The 14787-nt window shown below is 35.9% G+C and overlaps 1 protein-coding gene across 1 annotated transcript in view; it reads right to left on the bottom strand.

The window, feature by feature from the left end:
• LOC150106865 (KICSTOR subunit 2-like) overlaps positions 1–14787 on the bottom strand; it is a 128488-nt gene that overhangs the window by 58241 nt on the left and 55460 nt on the right. Inside the window, exons 5-6 of the mRNA XM_090392775.1 lie at positions 7426–7553; positions 5224–5362 (exon numbers count right to left, since the gene is read on the bottom strand). Coding sequence (XP_090248901.1) covers positions 5224–5362; positions 7426–7553 — 267 coding nt within the window. The remainder of the gene's footprint in view (positions 1–5223; positions 5363–7425; positions 7554–14787) is intronic.

Raw genomic sequence — 14787 nt, forward strand, 5'->3', positions numbered from 1 at the left:
TCCTCTGTGAACTTTTTTTCCTGAACCAGTGGGCAAACATCACTGTTGACAATAACACAGTAAATGAAACTTTTCTTATTCCTTGCATTTTCTCTCCGTGTGAATTTGTGCACATTTTTATGTCGGAACATGGTGTTAGTAATAACTAGTCCCATGTCTTGAGCAGAAATTTAGCAGGTACTTACCATTATTATTAGCTTTACTGTTTTTGCCAAACTCTCCTCAAACATTCTTATATGTCTAGTAATCATTTCCTACTCTGTTGTTTAGATCTCCAACAAGGACCAACTTTTCCTTTTTTGTTGTCAGCTGCCTTCTCTAATGCCTTGAAATATTCCTCCACTTCTTCCCTATTAGAACCTTTTGTGGGACCATAAGGAGAAATAAGTCTCATTGTCCAGTTCCCCATTCTGATATTAGCTCATATTGCTCTACTTGATACTGCCTGCCATTCAAGAAGATTATCCTCATTTTTAGCATATAATATTATAGCTACATCTTTTTTTCCTTGATTGTTGTTTTCTGAATATAACATTTTGTATCTGTTGCTCAGAAAGATCTCACCTGATTTCGGCTTCTTTGTTTCAGTAACATCTATTAAATCAGATTGACATAATATATACAGTTTCCATTTTTTTTCCATTGATGCCTCTTATGTTGATAGTGCCAATCTTCATCTCTGCTGATGTTGAGTTGGGGTTCATTTCAGTAGCTGACTTTTCGTTGTTCACCCTGATTCCTCTGATGAAAACATCAGGGGCCCTTGTTTAACCGGGAGATGCCTCAGACAGTATGAAATTCCATCATGTTGTACCATCATTTTGTGTTATGGTTTAAGCCAACAAGATTCCAATTTGGTTGGCTAAATCCCAAATTGCCAACCATCCTCATTCGGTTAGTATCCTACAACCTTCATAAATATTAAAACTTTGTAACTGCAACTCCTCCTCCCTTTAGAGCAGAGAATACATAAACTCTGTTAAAATTCCATATATCTGGGGTACATCTGAAAAATTAACAAAAATCCTAACTTACAGACCACATAAAAAACTTGCATCCATTACCTAACGACCAACCACCTTCTCTAGACCTACTCAGTCCCTTGCAGCTGCAAACTGTCCTACTATGACCAAACAGGCAGAATAGCAAATATAAATAATTTCTGAAAATAAGGACTGCATCTGGTTCTATCATCATAGCCACTCAGGACTTGCTGACCATGCTTTGAAAACCCACCACAGGATACACCAGAAGAAGATCACTCTATTACGCTGCAGCAAGTACAAATATGAAAGGCTGTTCCTCAAATCTGCCTCAGCCCTGAAAACTTTCTAAACCTCAACAAATTTGGGTGCATGAGATTGCCTCAAATTTGGGAAGCATACATTCTACAATTGTCAGGCCAAGACTACCCAATTTAGTCCACTAAGGGACACCATTTAGGACTACAGGTCCAACTTCTGTCGCCTTTTTTTTTTTCAGCCTCATTTGCCTCATGTTAGTGCCTTTGTGCACATATCAGTTTTTTTGTGATCCCTAATGGTGACAATGTAATGTTGCCAAAATATAGGAAATATTAATTAAAGTTTTTATAATGAATATTTTATATTTCCTGAAAAATAACAGTTATGAGTAACCAACGTATAAGACTATCTACCAAAATTCTTATTTCTTATATCTTCACTCTAGTCTGTGTCCTGAACAGAAATCCACAGCTACTTATCATTATTATCAGCTCTGCTCTTTTCTCCTAATTTTTTCAAGACATTTCTATGTTCGATATCCCATTCCTGCTCTGCCCATTTAGATCTCTAGCCGCCTTCTCGAATGATTCAACAAATGCCTCCACCTCTTCCTTAGTACACTTTCTGTTATCTAATTCTCCATTTTGATATCTGTACACATTACTTTACTCAATATTCTTGTCATTCAAGATGACTGTTGTTATGGTAGAAACACATGATGCAATATCAGAATCTCTCTCTCTAGAGGTCAAAGAATAAACAGGGTAGGAGTGAAATCTTATTAAAGACAATATGGAAGGGAAACAATGTGCATAAGGATGTCAGTTATGAAAATTATAAGAGCAGGTTAGAAGAGTTACAACATATGGAAAGCCAAGTATCAGTATGAAAAGAAACTGGCTGCACATCTATATAAGATAAAGACAACCCAAAAGCTATGCTGCCAAGTAAAAGAAAGATTGCATGTGAACAAATAACTTTGCTGATTAAAGATATGGTGACCTGCAAAAGCAGTGTTAACATACGAGTACCCATTTTGCTAAAGTTATCAACTTGGTGTATACGACACTGAGCTCACTGCTATCTCTTTAATAGATGGAGAAACTCAGGTGTGTGAGGAGGTACTAGAGCTGTTTCACAAACTGAATAAGAATTTGGCAATAGATGGTAAAGTTGAACCCTCTTTCAGCACGCATGTTAAAGGTGTGTTCAGCTGAACGGGCTGTTCCTTTGACCAGGCTACATAATATGATTCTCAGAATAGAGAAGATTCCACAGAAGTAGAAAGAATATATGATAATCCCATTGCATACGGATGGTGCAAAGACATGTATTTAACTGTTGACCTATTGATATCTGAGGAGCAGTGAAGATTTTGGAAAAATCGATAATAGCTCAAAACACAGATATGGGCTGACAGAGATACTTTGCAATGAACAGCATAAGTTTACTAAGGGAAGGGTATGTCTGAGCAATTTTCTTGCTCATGTTTTATAATAATGTTACCAATTGAGTTAGACAAGGGGAATGGATACACCATGATACTTTTGTATTTTACTAAGGCTTTTAACAAGATTCAGCATGGAAGATTGTTGCATATATTGGAGAATATGCAACAGGATTACAAAGTATTGACACGAATAAGAGGATGGTGAGCTTAACAAAGAAGTTAGTTCAAAAAAGTGCAGGGAAGGGTGAGCCTGTCTATTTTGGTTTCTTATTCCACTGTTATTCAATTCTTACATTAACGAGATTGGGAAGGATTTATCAGGCAACACACAGCTATCTGCTGCTGCTGATGATGCAAAAATAGATAATGAGGAATGCAGCTGATATGCAGTACTTGCAGAATGATTTGAGCAAGTTGACATTGTGGGCATATGAAAATGGCCTTCAGTTCAATGTGAGTAAATGTAAATTATGCACTATGGTATAATGAGAAATCTAATGTCATATTATATTGGTGGGCAATATTCTCCCTAAGTTTTGCTGACCATGTGTATATGAAAAACATTTTGAGCACAAGTTTCCAGTCACAGACTCGATGTGTGTGCAGTGACCTGTGCTAACAGAAGCAAAAGTAACAAACCACAAACGCTTAATTTGATATGCCTAAAACTGGTTACAATAGATTTACTAAATGATCGTGTATGTTGTATGCTAAATATTTCTATAAGAGCATCCTAAATGTTTACTCTTTCTATTACTTAATACTGCATATACTTGTTATTTATAAACAAATTATGTCATATTTGTCAAGCCACTCAAATTTAAGCAAATTTGCAGTTCTTTTCCACTTTAATTTTGACAGTGACATTTTGGGGGTTTAATGCACTAAAACCATTAATGTAATATCATCATCATGCGTATCAAGGATTTAGGCCTAGCACGGCCTGTTCTGGCCTTAGAAATCATCGTTGAATCGTTTAAGAGGACGTCCTGGTTTTCTTTTTCCTAATGGCTTGTACTTTAAGGCTTGTTTTGGTAATCTTTCTATTTTCATTCTTTGAATGTGTTCCATCCATTTATGTTTATATTTTTTTTAATTTTTTCTATTACTGGTTCTTGATTTAATTCTTTCATAATTTCTTCGTTTCTTCGATTTTTCCAAAATCTTCACTGCTCCTCAAATATCAATAGGTTAACAGTTAAATATTAATGTAATATTTCTCATATTAATGTTGCCCTTTTTTCATCTAGCTATAACCTATAAAATTGTGAGCACTAAATTAATTTACTTAAATCTATGTAGCTACAAAAATCCATCACTATTTGCATGAATTCAAGTGACTGTACTGTCACCCTAAACAAATATGCCTTTGCAACTTGCTGACATCACGGTCAGTTTGCCCACATAAAGGATGGCTGGAAAGTTCTGATTAACACCCCAGAACAAAAATGATTTTAAAGCAACTGATATAACTACAAGAAAGAGCATATGAGGATATAAGAACATAAGTTACCTTCATAACTCTGCTACTAGACTAGTATGTTCTTTCTTTCTTGTGGTTATATCAGTTGTCTTAATATCATTTTTTGTTCTGAGTGTTTATCAGAACTTTCCAACCCCCCACTCCCCTCGTATGGCACAGGTTAGAATAATATGAGAATAAAGAAATTAGTAAATAAAATAAGTGACAAATATGATTTTTCATATAGTACGTTAAAAATTGACCATAAATTAGAAATTCAGAAAACAAAAATTTTGTGTGCGCAGATACCAGGCATGTATACTCCCTTTTTGATCAGAGTGCATACACAGCTTAAGGGAACATTGTTGGTGGGATTATGCTAGAAGTAACTAATCAGGCTAGGGAGGGATCTTGGAGTTTCTGTAGATAGGAAGTTGAAGTTAAAAGCCACAGAGCAAAGATTATAAATACAACTCATAACTGCAATGCTGAAACACCCTGACATGTAAAGAAAAGGAAGTCATTTTACTCCTTGGTTTCCATGGTGATGCTGATAAAGTTTTGGGGAGGGAGAGAGAGAGAGAGAGAGTGAGTGAAAAGAAGAGTGTTAAAGATTATATCAGAATTGCAGAAAAACAAGAGAGAGAGAGAGAGGGGGGGGGGTAATATGATTGAGACTTACAAACTTCTGAAGTGGTCATACATGATACTAGTAGAAGGAATTTTTTTTATTTTATGGATAAAAAGGAGAGGACATGAGAGCATCAATGGAAGTTGAGAATCAATGTAGTCAGAAAAAAGGGGTGAGATCTAGATTTTTCTCTTTTAGAACAATAAATGATTGGAATGGCTTCCTTTGGAGTTGGTGAGTGCAGTAGTGTGAATGAATTCAAGAAAAGGTATGACAGCTGATGTGTGTGATATGTGGCCATCCTTGATGAGTCCCTGAAAGTCTCTCTTAATAATAATAATAATTCAGCTTTAAGATAATACAAATGAAATTTGATTTTGTCATTTGTAACAAGATTTTTATCTTATGTTTTGGATAAACTGTTTTAGATACTTACATCACGTGAGCTAGCAGGTGCAGCCCAAGCAGCTAGTTTTGTATGAGCATCATGCAAATGGAGAAGCGCAGGCAGAAATTTGTAGTTCTGAATACATCGCAAAGCCTCAAGAAGTTGCAGTAGACTTTCACACTCAAAGCTGCAAGAGAGAATTTATTAAATATTTCCTCTTCAAGTATAATCATTTCTTTAATAACATAACACACTAAATGCTAGTTTATGAAAGAACGATTCAATTTATTCTCATCAGGTGAATATACAATTATACTGAAGATATTAATAATACGTCCATCAGAATATCCATGTGAATATTATCAAAATTGTCAAAAATTTTTATACACATCAATTTTTCATAAAAAACTTATTTACTTGATTTCATTTTAATATAGCAGTCTCTCTTTTCAGAGTATGTAGCAAGAAAAAAAGTACTATATCTTTGCAGTTATATTTTTAATTCAAACAAAAAAAAATGCATTTAAAATTTCTGAAGTAATTCTAAGTAGTTAAAGGTAAATGCTAGATAACTTACCATACCTACATGCTGCATGGGAAATACATGAAGTGGATACCTAATACTGTTATTAGGTATCCACCCAGATGGTGAATAATTGAGGATGAGCTGGCATCTGAGAGATGATCAAATTGTATTCTGTAGTAGTAGTAGTAGCTTAAACTACATACAAAAAAATGATGCTAGTATGCTGACTGAGGCATCAATGACATAAATATTAATGGAAGAATTACAGAAAAAAGTTGACATAATAACTGATGTTCCTGAAATCAACGGCAAGTGAGATACTCTGAAATAACAGTAATAATTTATATTCAGGCAAAGGAGGATAGCTACAGTATTCAATGTTAGAGAGCAAGGCTAAGAATAATGCTATCTGCTGGATTTTTGTGCAGGATACTTACATCACGTGAGTAAGTACCAGTAGCTTTACCAGTATTAATACTGGTAAAGCTAGCTGACAAACTTCAGAACTTTGTGGTAAACTAAAGAAGTTAATGAAGCAGTCCAGCAAAATTAAAACTTATACCAAAGGGTGTAAGCAAGGAAAAAAAAATGCAAGAAAGCTAAAATTATATATAAGCAAATAAATCACAGGAAGACTTGATTGTGAAGAATACTGAAAATACTGAACATAAATATCACAAACAAATTGAAACATTTTGGAGGTTATTGAAAAGGCTTAAAATTGGAACAAAAAGTACTATAAAAGTAATCAAAAATGATAAAATTAGTAGCAGAAATATTTAAATCAGAGAGTACATATCAATACTTGAAGTAAAAACACCAACCAAAAACCTGACCATGAGGAACGGCAAGCTGGAGTAAATGACATTTGACCAGAAATGTTCAAATGACAAGTATGAAAGATTTTTCAGTGACTATCCTACATAATTATGTTTTTTTGACATCTTGTTTATTCAAGATTCTTCTGATGTCTTTCTGGCAGGATGCATGTAATCCAGTGTTCCAGGATTAGGTTGGAGGTGATTTACTATGGCCATCTATGTAGGAGTTGGAAGAGAAGAGCGATGTGAAGAGGTCAGCTTTATTTTTAGATGTTGCACTATGGAAACATCTAAAAACAAGGTCAGCAACAGAAAGGTGGGAACACAGATGTACATAAATTGTACTCAAGGTCTTTGCAGGTAACCAGAAAGCACAACTGCCATTTGCAATTGCACTGAAAAACCTAATTAATCTGGTCTCATAGATTAATTAACCTTTTTAGCATACAGGAAATCTACTCACACTGGTAGCTATATTCATCAACAGTCAAGTTCTCTCTCAACAACAATATGGCATTGCTCAAATCCTCAGAAAACAGGCCCAGAAAAGTCTGTTCTGATCAAACTTACCTTGCCATTAAGGTCAATATTGAAAAGATTTTCCTAACATGTAGAAGAAAGCAGAGAAATAAGAACTTTTAAGCATTTCATTACTTAAATATAATCAAGAATTAGGAAAGTTTAACCTAGAGGGCTTGTAACACAAAGTAGTCATCTCTACTGACTAGTTACACAAATAAATAAAATTTTTAAATAACTGTGTAAACATACATAAATTCTTAAATTAATGAGAAATAATAATCATTTATTGTATGAGAAAGTTGATTTTCTCTGATTCAATATATATTAAAAAAAAGAACATTTAAAAAACAGTAACAATGGAAAACTAGTATGATACACTACCTGAAGGAAGATTTCAGAGGGATAAGAAGAGGATGATGAAACTTATTCTGATATTTAGAAATTATTTCAGAAAGTACAGCAATTTGATCTTCAAATTTCATGATTACCATGCTACTCATTGCATATATCTTTTCATATATGTATTACAGTTAAGATCAGAAATTTATCTGAGATATTTGCTAAGAGACATGTTTCTTTGAATTCTATGTCATAAATTATTTCCATTTGAAAGTAATATCCTATTTTTCATTTTTATAAATAAGGATATATTATTATTATCATTAAGATCCTATACACAAGAGGTTGGTCAACCAATAGTATGTACATTAGTACTGTGAATGGGTAAGAAGGAATTTGTTCACATTTCATTTGAAAAGTTGTAGATTGTATTCCATGGGAAACACATAAGATTAGAGACTGGTCCAGAGGGCAGCAGTAAAGAGAAATTAACAAAGGAGGTAAAATTTGTTCTGTGGATTTGAAGTTGAACCGTGAAGGAGTGTTGAATAGCTCCTGCATGCATTTCAATGGATTTAGCATAGGAGGGAAATTGTTGATGCTAATTCATTTGAAAAGTGGCTTGTGGAGGTATTTGCAGAAGGTTACAAGTAACAGAAACTATTCAGTTTCTCCTACTTGCATCTTGTCTGTGTGAAATAAATTTGCATTAATACCAGTACAATGTAAAGACTGGATGTCTTTCCAATCAGTTCTAGGATCGTTCCCTAAGTGCATTTCCAGTGAAATGCACTTAGGGAATGATCCTAGGGAAACAAGTAATTAGTTTGTTAAATTAAAGTTATTATTATTATTACATGACATCGCCTTGGCATCTGAAGATTCATTGCAATGCCAAGATGTAGGGCAGGTGATGGATTGCCTGCACCACATCTAGTTATTACTTCAACACAGTAGTAATCTGTAGTTTGTCATAATGAAAGCAAATAGAAAAATCTAATTATTTTTATTATTATTACTGCATGGGCATCTATCTCTATGGAGTCCTAAGACCCATCATAGGAGACCCAACTATCCACACCATAGCTATCATACCTCTCCTTGAAACCATTAACAGACAAAGCACCCACAAATGACTCAGGCAACCCATTCCACTCACACACCACTCTCCAAGCGAAAATCTAGTCCTCATGCCCTTGCTAACCACACTTTTACCCAACTTCCAGCAATGACCTCTTGTTTTGCACCCACTAGCCATGTGCTGAAACATTTCCCTCTCATTCAATCCTATAAGTAACTTAAATGTTTCTATCATATCACCTCCCCACATTTTGCCTGTTAGCCAAGTTTTGTAATCCACAAACCCTCAATCTATCCTCACAGGGAGCACCACACAGACTACTCACCATTTTAGTCACTTGCCTCTGCATCTTCAACACCACTTCCTTATCCCCAAGAAAGATAGGTGACCAGAACTGAGTACAGTAATCCAGATGTGGTTGTATCAGGACTTTATAAAGAGGAATGATAACTTTCTTATCTTTGCTTGTTAGTGTATTCTTCAATAACCCATTCTTTTAAATGTGCCCTTTAAACTTCAGATTTTTATCTACTACCACCAGATCCCCTGGCTTCATCAATTTCCTGAAATACAGTTCCCTCAATGTAGTACACATCTTGTAATCTTTGTATCCCAAAATGCATAACTTTACACTTTTCCACATTAAATTGACATCCATTACATTTTGCCCACCTTGTCAGCCTATTTAAATCATTTTTCAAGCTCTCTACATCACCTTGGTTACCCTACCCAACTTTGCATCATTGGCAAATAACAATCCTAATCCTGTGGCTTCCTCTTTGAGAGGATTGAAGCTGATTACTAGGGAGACAGTGATGCAAGGTAGCTTCCCGTTGCCTTCCTTGCTGTAAGTATTTATGACTGTAGCTTGTGTATTCACAGGGCTGGTTTGCCAGCTTGCGGGATGAAAAACCCCAGATAAACTGGTGGGGAAAAAACCCTGCTGTCCAAGCCCAAGACCAGCTAACTTGGCTATGGCTGAGGAAGATCCATAAGCTCCTCATGTTGTCGATGGGAATTGAACCTAGGACACTCCTTCTCCAGGCATATGGATGCGAAGTGCAAAGCCACTAGGCTAACCATGTGGCTTTGCACAGACAAATAACAATATCTCTCTTCAAATTATTTCCTATATCATTTATGTATAAATTAAACAGCAGTGGTCCAAGCACATAGCCCTGTAGCACTCCAATAGTCACCTTCCTTCTGCTGGATTCCACTCCTCCATTTCCATAAGTCACCCATTTATCCTTATCGCCAGTTTCATATATATCCCCCATTTGTTGCAGTTTGCATAACAGAGTTCCATGTGGTATTCTGTAAAATGCTTTTGCAAACTCCAGCATTATCATCGTATAACCATTCCCTTTATCCAACTCATCTGTCACTCTATTATAAAAAGTTAGTAGATTACTAAGGCATGACTAACCCGTCAAAAAGCTGTGCTGCCTCTCACAGAGTAACATATTCTTATCCATTCATTCCTGATTTCTCTTTCTGACCAACTTTTCCAGTACTTTTATCACCACTTCTGAGATACTATTTGGTCTATAATTTGCTACCACAGATATAGATCTTCCTTTATGCAGAGGAATTATTTTGCGTTCCTTTCACTCTCTTGGAACTTTGCCAGAGTTGAGATTTAAATTAAATTAAACCCCAACTCAACATCACCAGAGTTAAAGATCGGTACTATCAACGTAAGAAGCCTGAATGGCAAAGAAATGGAGCTAGCTGAGGAATTAGATAAGTACCAGATCGACATAATAGGGGTGACTGAAACAAAAAAGACCAAAACTGGTGAGATCTTTCTGAGCAATAAATACAAAATGTTATATTCAGGCAATGACAATCAAGGAAAAGAAGGAGTAGCCATAGTATTCAACACAAAATACGAGGCTAATCTTCTTGAATGGCAGTCAGTCCCAAGTAGAGTAATGTGGGCAAATATGAGAATGGGGAACTGGACAATGAGACTTATTTGTGCATATGGTCCCACAGAAGGTTCTACTAAGGTAGAAGTGGAGGAATTTTTTGAGGCTTTAGAAAAAGCAACTGACACAATGAAAAAGGAAAAGTTGGTCCTTGTTGGGGATCTAAATAGTAGAGTAGGAAATGATTGTGAGACATACAAAAATATTTTGGGAAAATTTGGAGAAAAGAGCAAAGCTAATAATAATGGCAAATATTTGTTGGATTTCTGCTCAGGACATGGAATGGTTATTACTAACACCATGTTCCAACATAAAAATGTGCACAAATTCACATGGAGAGAAGAGGCTAGGAATAAGAAAAGTCTCATTGACTATGTTATTGTTGATAGTGATGTTTTCTCCCTGGTGCAGGACACCAGAGTGTACAGAGGATTTGAAATTGGAAGTGATCACTATTTAGTTTTGAGCAGGATAAAATTGAATTTCATATTGAAAAGAATAACACGTAAGAAAGTTTTAAAGCGAATAAAAGTTGAGCAGCTCTCAGATGTGAACTGTAGACTAAAATACAGAAATATTATTGAAAAGAAAATGAAAGAGTTTGAGAACAGGAATCAAACCTTGGAGATTCAGTGGCAAACTCTGAAGGAAACATTGATTGATTCTGCCAGAGAGGCATGTGGTGAGGTTGTGTGCAAGGATAAAAAAATCAGAACTCCCTGGTGGACACAGGAAGTTAAAGAGGCAGTGAAGGAAAAGAAGAAAGCATATCAAAAGTTCCTGGCAAATAAGTCAGCTTTTACTCTTACAGAATACAGAGACAAATGTAAGAAAGCTAAACAGTGTGTAAAACTAGCTAAGCAAAAGTCATGGGAGGACTTTGGCAAGAATATAGAAAATAAATATCAAGAAGGTGGCAAAATATTCTGGAGGTTGTTGAAGAAGCTTAGGAATGGAGGAAAGAGTGCTGTAAAAGGAATTAGAGATGATAAAGGTGAAATGAAAACAGGAGAAAAAGATATCCTTGAAGTATGGAGTAATTACTTTGAAAAACTGCTAAATGAAACAAGCAGTGATGACAGCACAGTGATAAAAAACACTGACCAGGCATGCAGTCAGGAATACATATCCATACTTGAAGTAGAAAAAGCCATCAAAGGCTTGAAATGTGGAAAGGCAGCAGGAGTAGATGATATTCGACCAGAAATGCTGAAGTATGGTGGTATAAGAGTCTTACAGTGGCTGCACTGCATAGTTCAGAAAGCCTGGATAGAGGGACGAATTCCTGATGATTGGAGTAGAGCTCTCATAGTACCCATATATAAAAAGGGAAATAAAACTGAATGTGAGAATTACAGAGGTATTTCCCTACTGAGTGTTCCTGGCAAGATCTATGCAAGTATACTTGAGAAACGGTTGAGAAGAATTGTGGAAGAAAAGCTTGGTGAAGAACAAGCTGGATTCAGGCCAAATAGAGGCTGTCAGGATCAGATCTTCACTTTACGACAAATAGTTGAGAAAGCATGGGAATATAACAAAGATTTGTATTTAAGTTTTGTCGATTTGGAAAAGGCATATGACAAGGTGCCAAGAGAGAAGCTATTCAATACGCTGCAGTTATATGGTGTCAATGGGGCATTATATCAAGCAATACTTATTTGAGTTGTGAGTCAGCAGTTAGAATTGAAGGAAGTACAGGAAGATGGTTTAATGTTAAATCTGGTGTGAGACAAGGATGTACATTATCCCCTCTGTTATTCATTATCTATATGGATCACATTATGAAGGAATGTGGTATTAAACCTGATATCAAAATTGGAGATGTTAATGTCAGCTCTTTGCTTTATGTGGATGATGTTATACTTCTAAATAAATCTGCTACAAGTCTGCAAGATTCTCTGACTAAATTGAATAGCTGTTGTAATAGATATGATATGAAGGTCAGCAATAAAAAGACAAAGACAATGAAAATAGGCAGAATCATTGAAAATGTCAACTGTGTTGTGAATGGAGAACCTGTGGAACAAGTAAAACATTTCAGCTACTTAGGCACAATTTTTACTGAAGATGGTAAACTAAATATAGAAATAGACAACAGAATCAGCAAAGCTGGTATCATGGGAAGTCAATTGAATAAATTCATATGGAATAAGAAAGAAATTAGTCGGAACACTAAATTAGCTGTATACAAGACTGTGTTCAAACCAATTTTAACTTATGGATCTGAGAGCTGGGTCAGAAGTAAAACACTTGACCAAAGACTAGAGACCGCAGATATGAGAGTCCTGAGAAAGATTAGAGGCGTGAACAGATGGCATCAATGGCAATATCATATTAAAAATGAGGATATTAGAAAGATGTGTGTGTGATAAAAGGACTTCCCAGATGAGTCTTTGACTCCATGAGGTCTTGGGGTAATAATAATAATAATAATAATATCATATACTGAAAGGCGTACAAATGAATGGGTGTTAGAAAAGATTAGTAGGACTTTAAGGCTCTTTAAGGATATTGACAAAAGAAAGTTAAAATATTTTGAACACCTAGAAAGGATGGAAGGAGGACTTCTCAGAACAGTAATAGTAGGTAAAGTTCCTGGAAAAAGAGGCAGGGGTAGACCATCAATGAGATGGATGGATGGCATGTGTGGAGTGACTGATCTTCAGAGAGTTGAGGCTGCCAGAAAAGCAAACAACAGGACTACATGGCGAGGCCTGGTGTGGAACATCAGCATCCATTGTCAGCATCCAGGAATGCGTTAGCAGAGCTAATCTCAGATGGTATGGTCACTTAAATAGAATGGGAGAGGAAAGATTAGCAAAACAAGTGTTCTCTGCCAGGTTGGCAGGAAAACGACCCAGAGGAAGACCAAGATATAGGTGGATTGATACGGTACAAAGTGCCTTAGACGATAGAAATATAAGATCTGATAATGTTGGAGTCTTGACAAGTAACAGACTGATTTGGAGGAAAATTGTAGATAGGAAGTTAGTAATGATGTAATTTTTTCATGTAGTACTGTCATATCCTGTACACCCCTTGAGGGTACATGGCAGGAATTTGATGATGATGATGATGAGATTTAAATTAATCAGCCTAGTTAAAGGGTTTGCCAGTTCCCCAGCACATTCTCATAAAATGAGAGCTGGTATGTCATCCAATTCCCAGCTTATTTGCATTCAGATTCTGCAATATACTAAGTACCTCCAATTCTTCAACTTGTGTTCTCACATCAGTCCCTACCACACCAATATCTTCACTTCGATGATATACCCTTGCAAAATAATCACTCAGTAGCTCAACAATTTCATCTGCCTCTATTACCTCTCTACCATCTGCATTCATTAAAGTTATCCTTCCACTGTCATTCTTTCTCCTGCTTGCTACATTATGACAAAGAGTAACAAAAAACTCTTTGTCATAATCTGGTTTTGCCTTCCTCACCATGCTGGTAACCTTTCTCCTTATATACCCTCCACAACATTTCTTTGTTTGCAGCTCATGCTTAATGATACTATTCATCCGTATAATTCTTACCCAATTTACTCTCCTAGCCTTGGGTATACAGTGTGATATTACTTCCTCCAGATATCCCTTGACTATTCCTCATGCACTTTATTCCTCTTTGATTATTACAAGAATTACATAAACCAATTATGAAACCTATGTTTCCATTTTAATTTCCCTGAGTCAACAGTCATGCAAGCAAAATTTTATTAAAGATCATGCTAAATAGGATTGAGGCCAAAGTTGAGGCAGAGATGCCGAGGAACAAGCAGGTTTTAGGAAAGGTAGGGGCATCAGAGATCAGATCCTTTGCCTTAGACAGATCATAGAAAAATATAAAGAATTCAGACTCCCTCTGGTAATGTGTTTCTTAGACTACTCTAAAGCTTTTGACTGTGTTGAGCATGTGAAACTGTGGGAAGTAATGGAAAGAATGGGTTTTCCTCAACACACTATCAGGTTGATAGCCAACTTGTATAAGGAGCAAGAAGCCACAGTAAGAACAGGTGTTGGATTAACTGACTGGCTTCAAGTTGGAAAAGGAGTTAGACAAGGATGTTTACTTTCTCCTCACTTGTTTAGTATATATGCAGGACAGGAATTACGATAGGAGGTAGATTGATCAGTAATCTGAGGTACGCTGATGATACAGTACTCCTTTGTAATGACATGGAAGAACTAGGACTAATTCTTGACAAAGTTAACAAGATCAATAATAACAGAGGACTTCAACTCAATTCTAGCAAGACAAAGATCATGGTTCTCAAAGGAAAAACAAACAGAGAAGCTCTTGAGAAACAAGTGCATCTTAATGGAGAAAGAAATGAGGAAGTCAGCAAGTTTGAGTACCTGGGATCCATTATTAATGTGAAGAATTGCTGT

This window comes from Typopeltis vanoorti, chromosome 5, assembly GCF_054136105.1.
Source record: "Typopeltis vanoorti isolate ZY-2024b chromosome 5, IOZ_Tvanoo_1.0, whole genome shotgun sequence".
Lineage (NCBI taxonomy): Eukaryota > Metazoa > Arthropoda > Arachnida > Uropygi > Thelyphonidae > Typopeltis > Typopeltis vanoorti.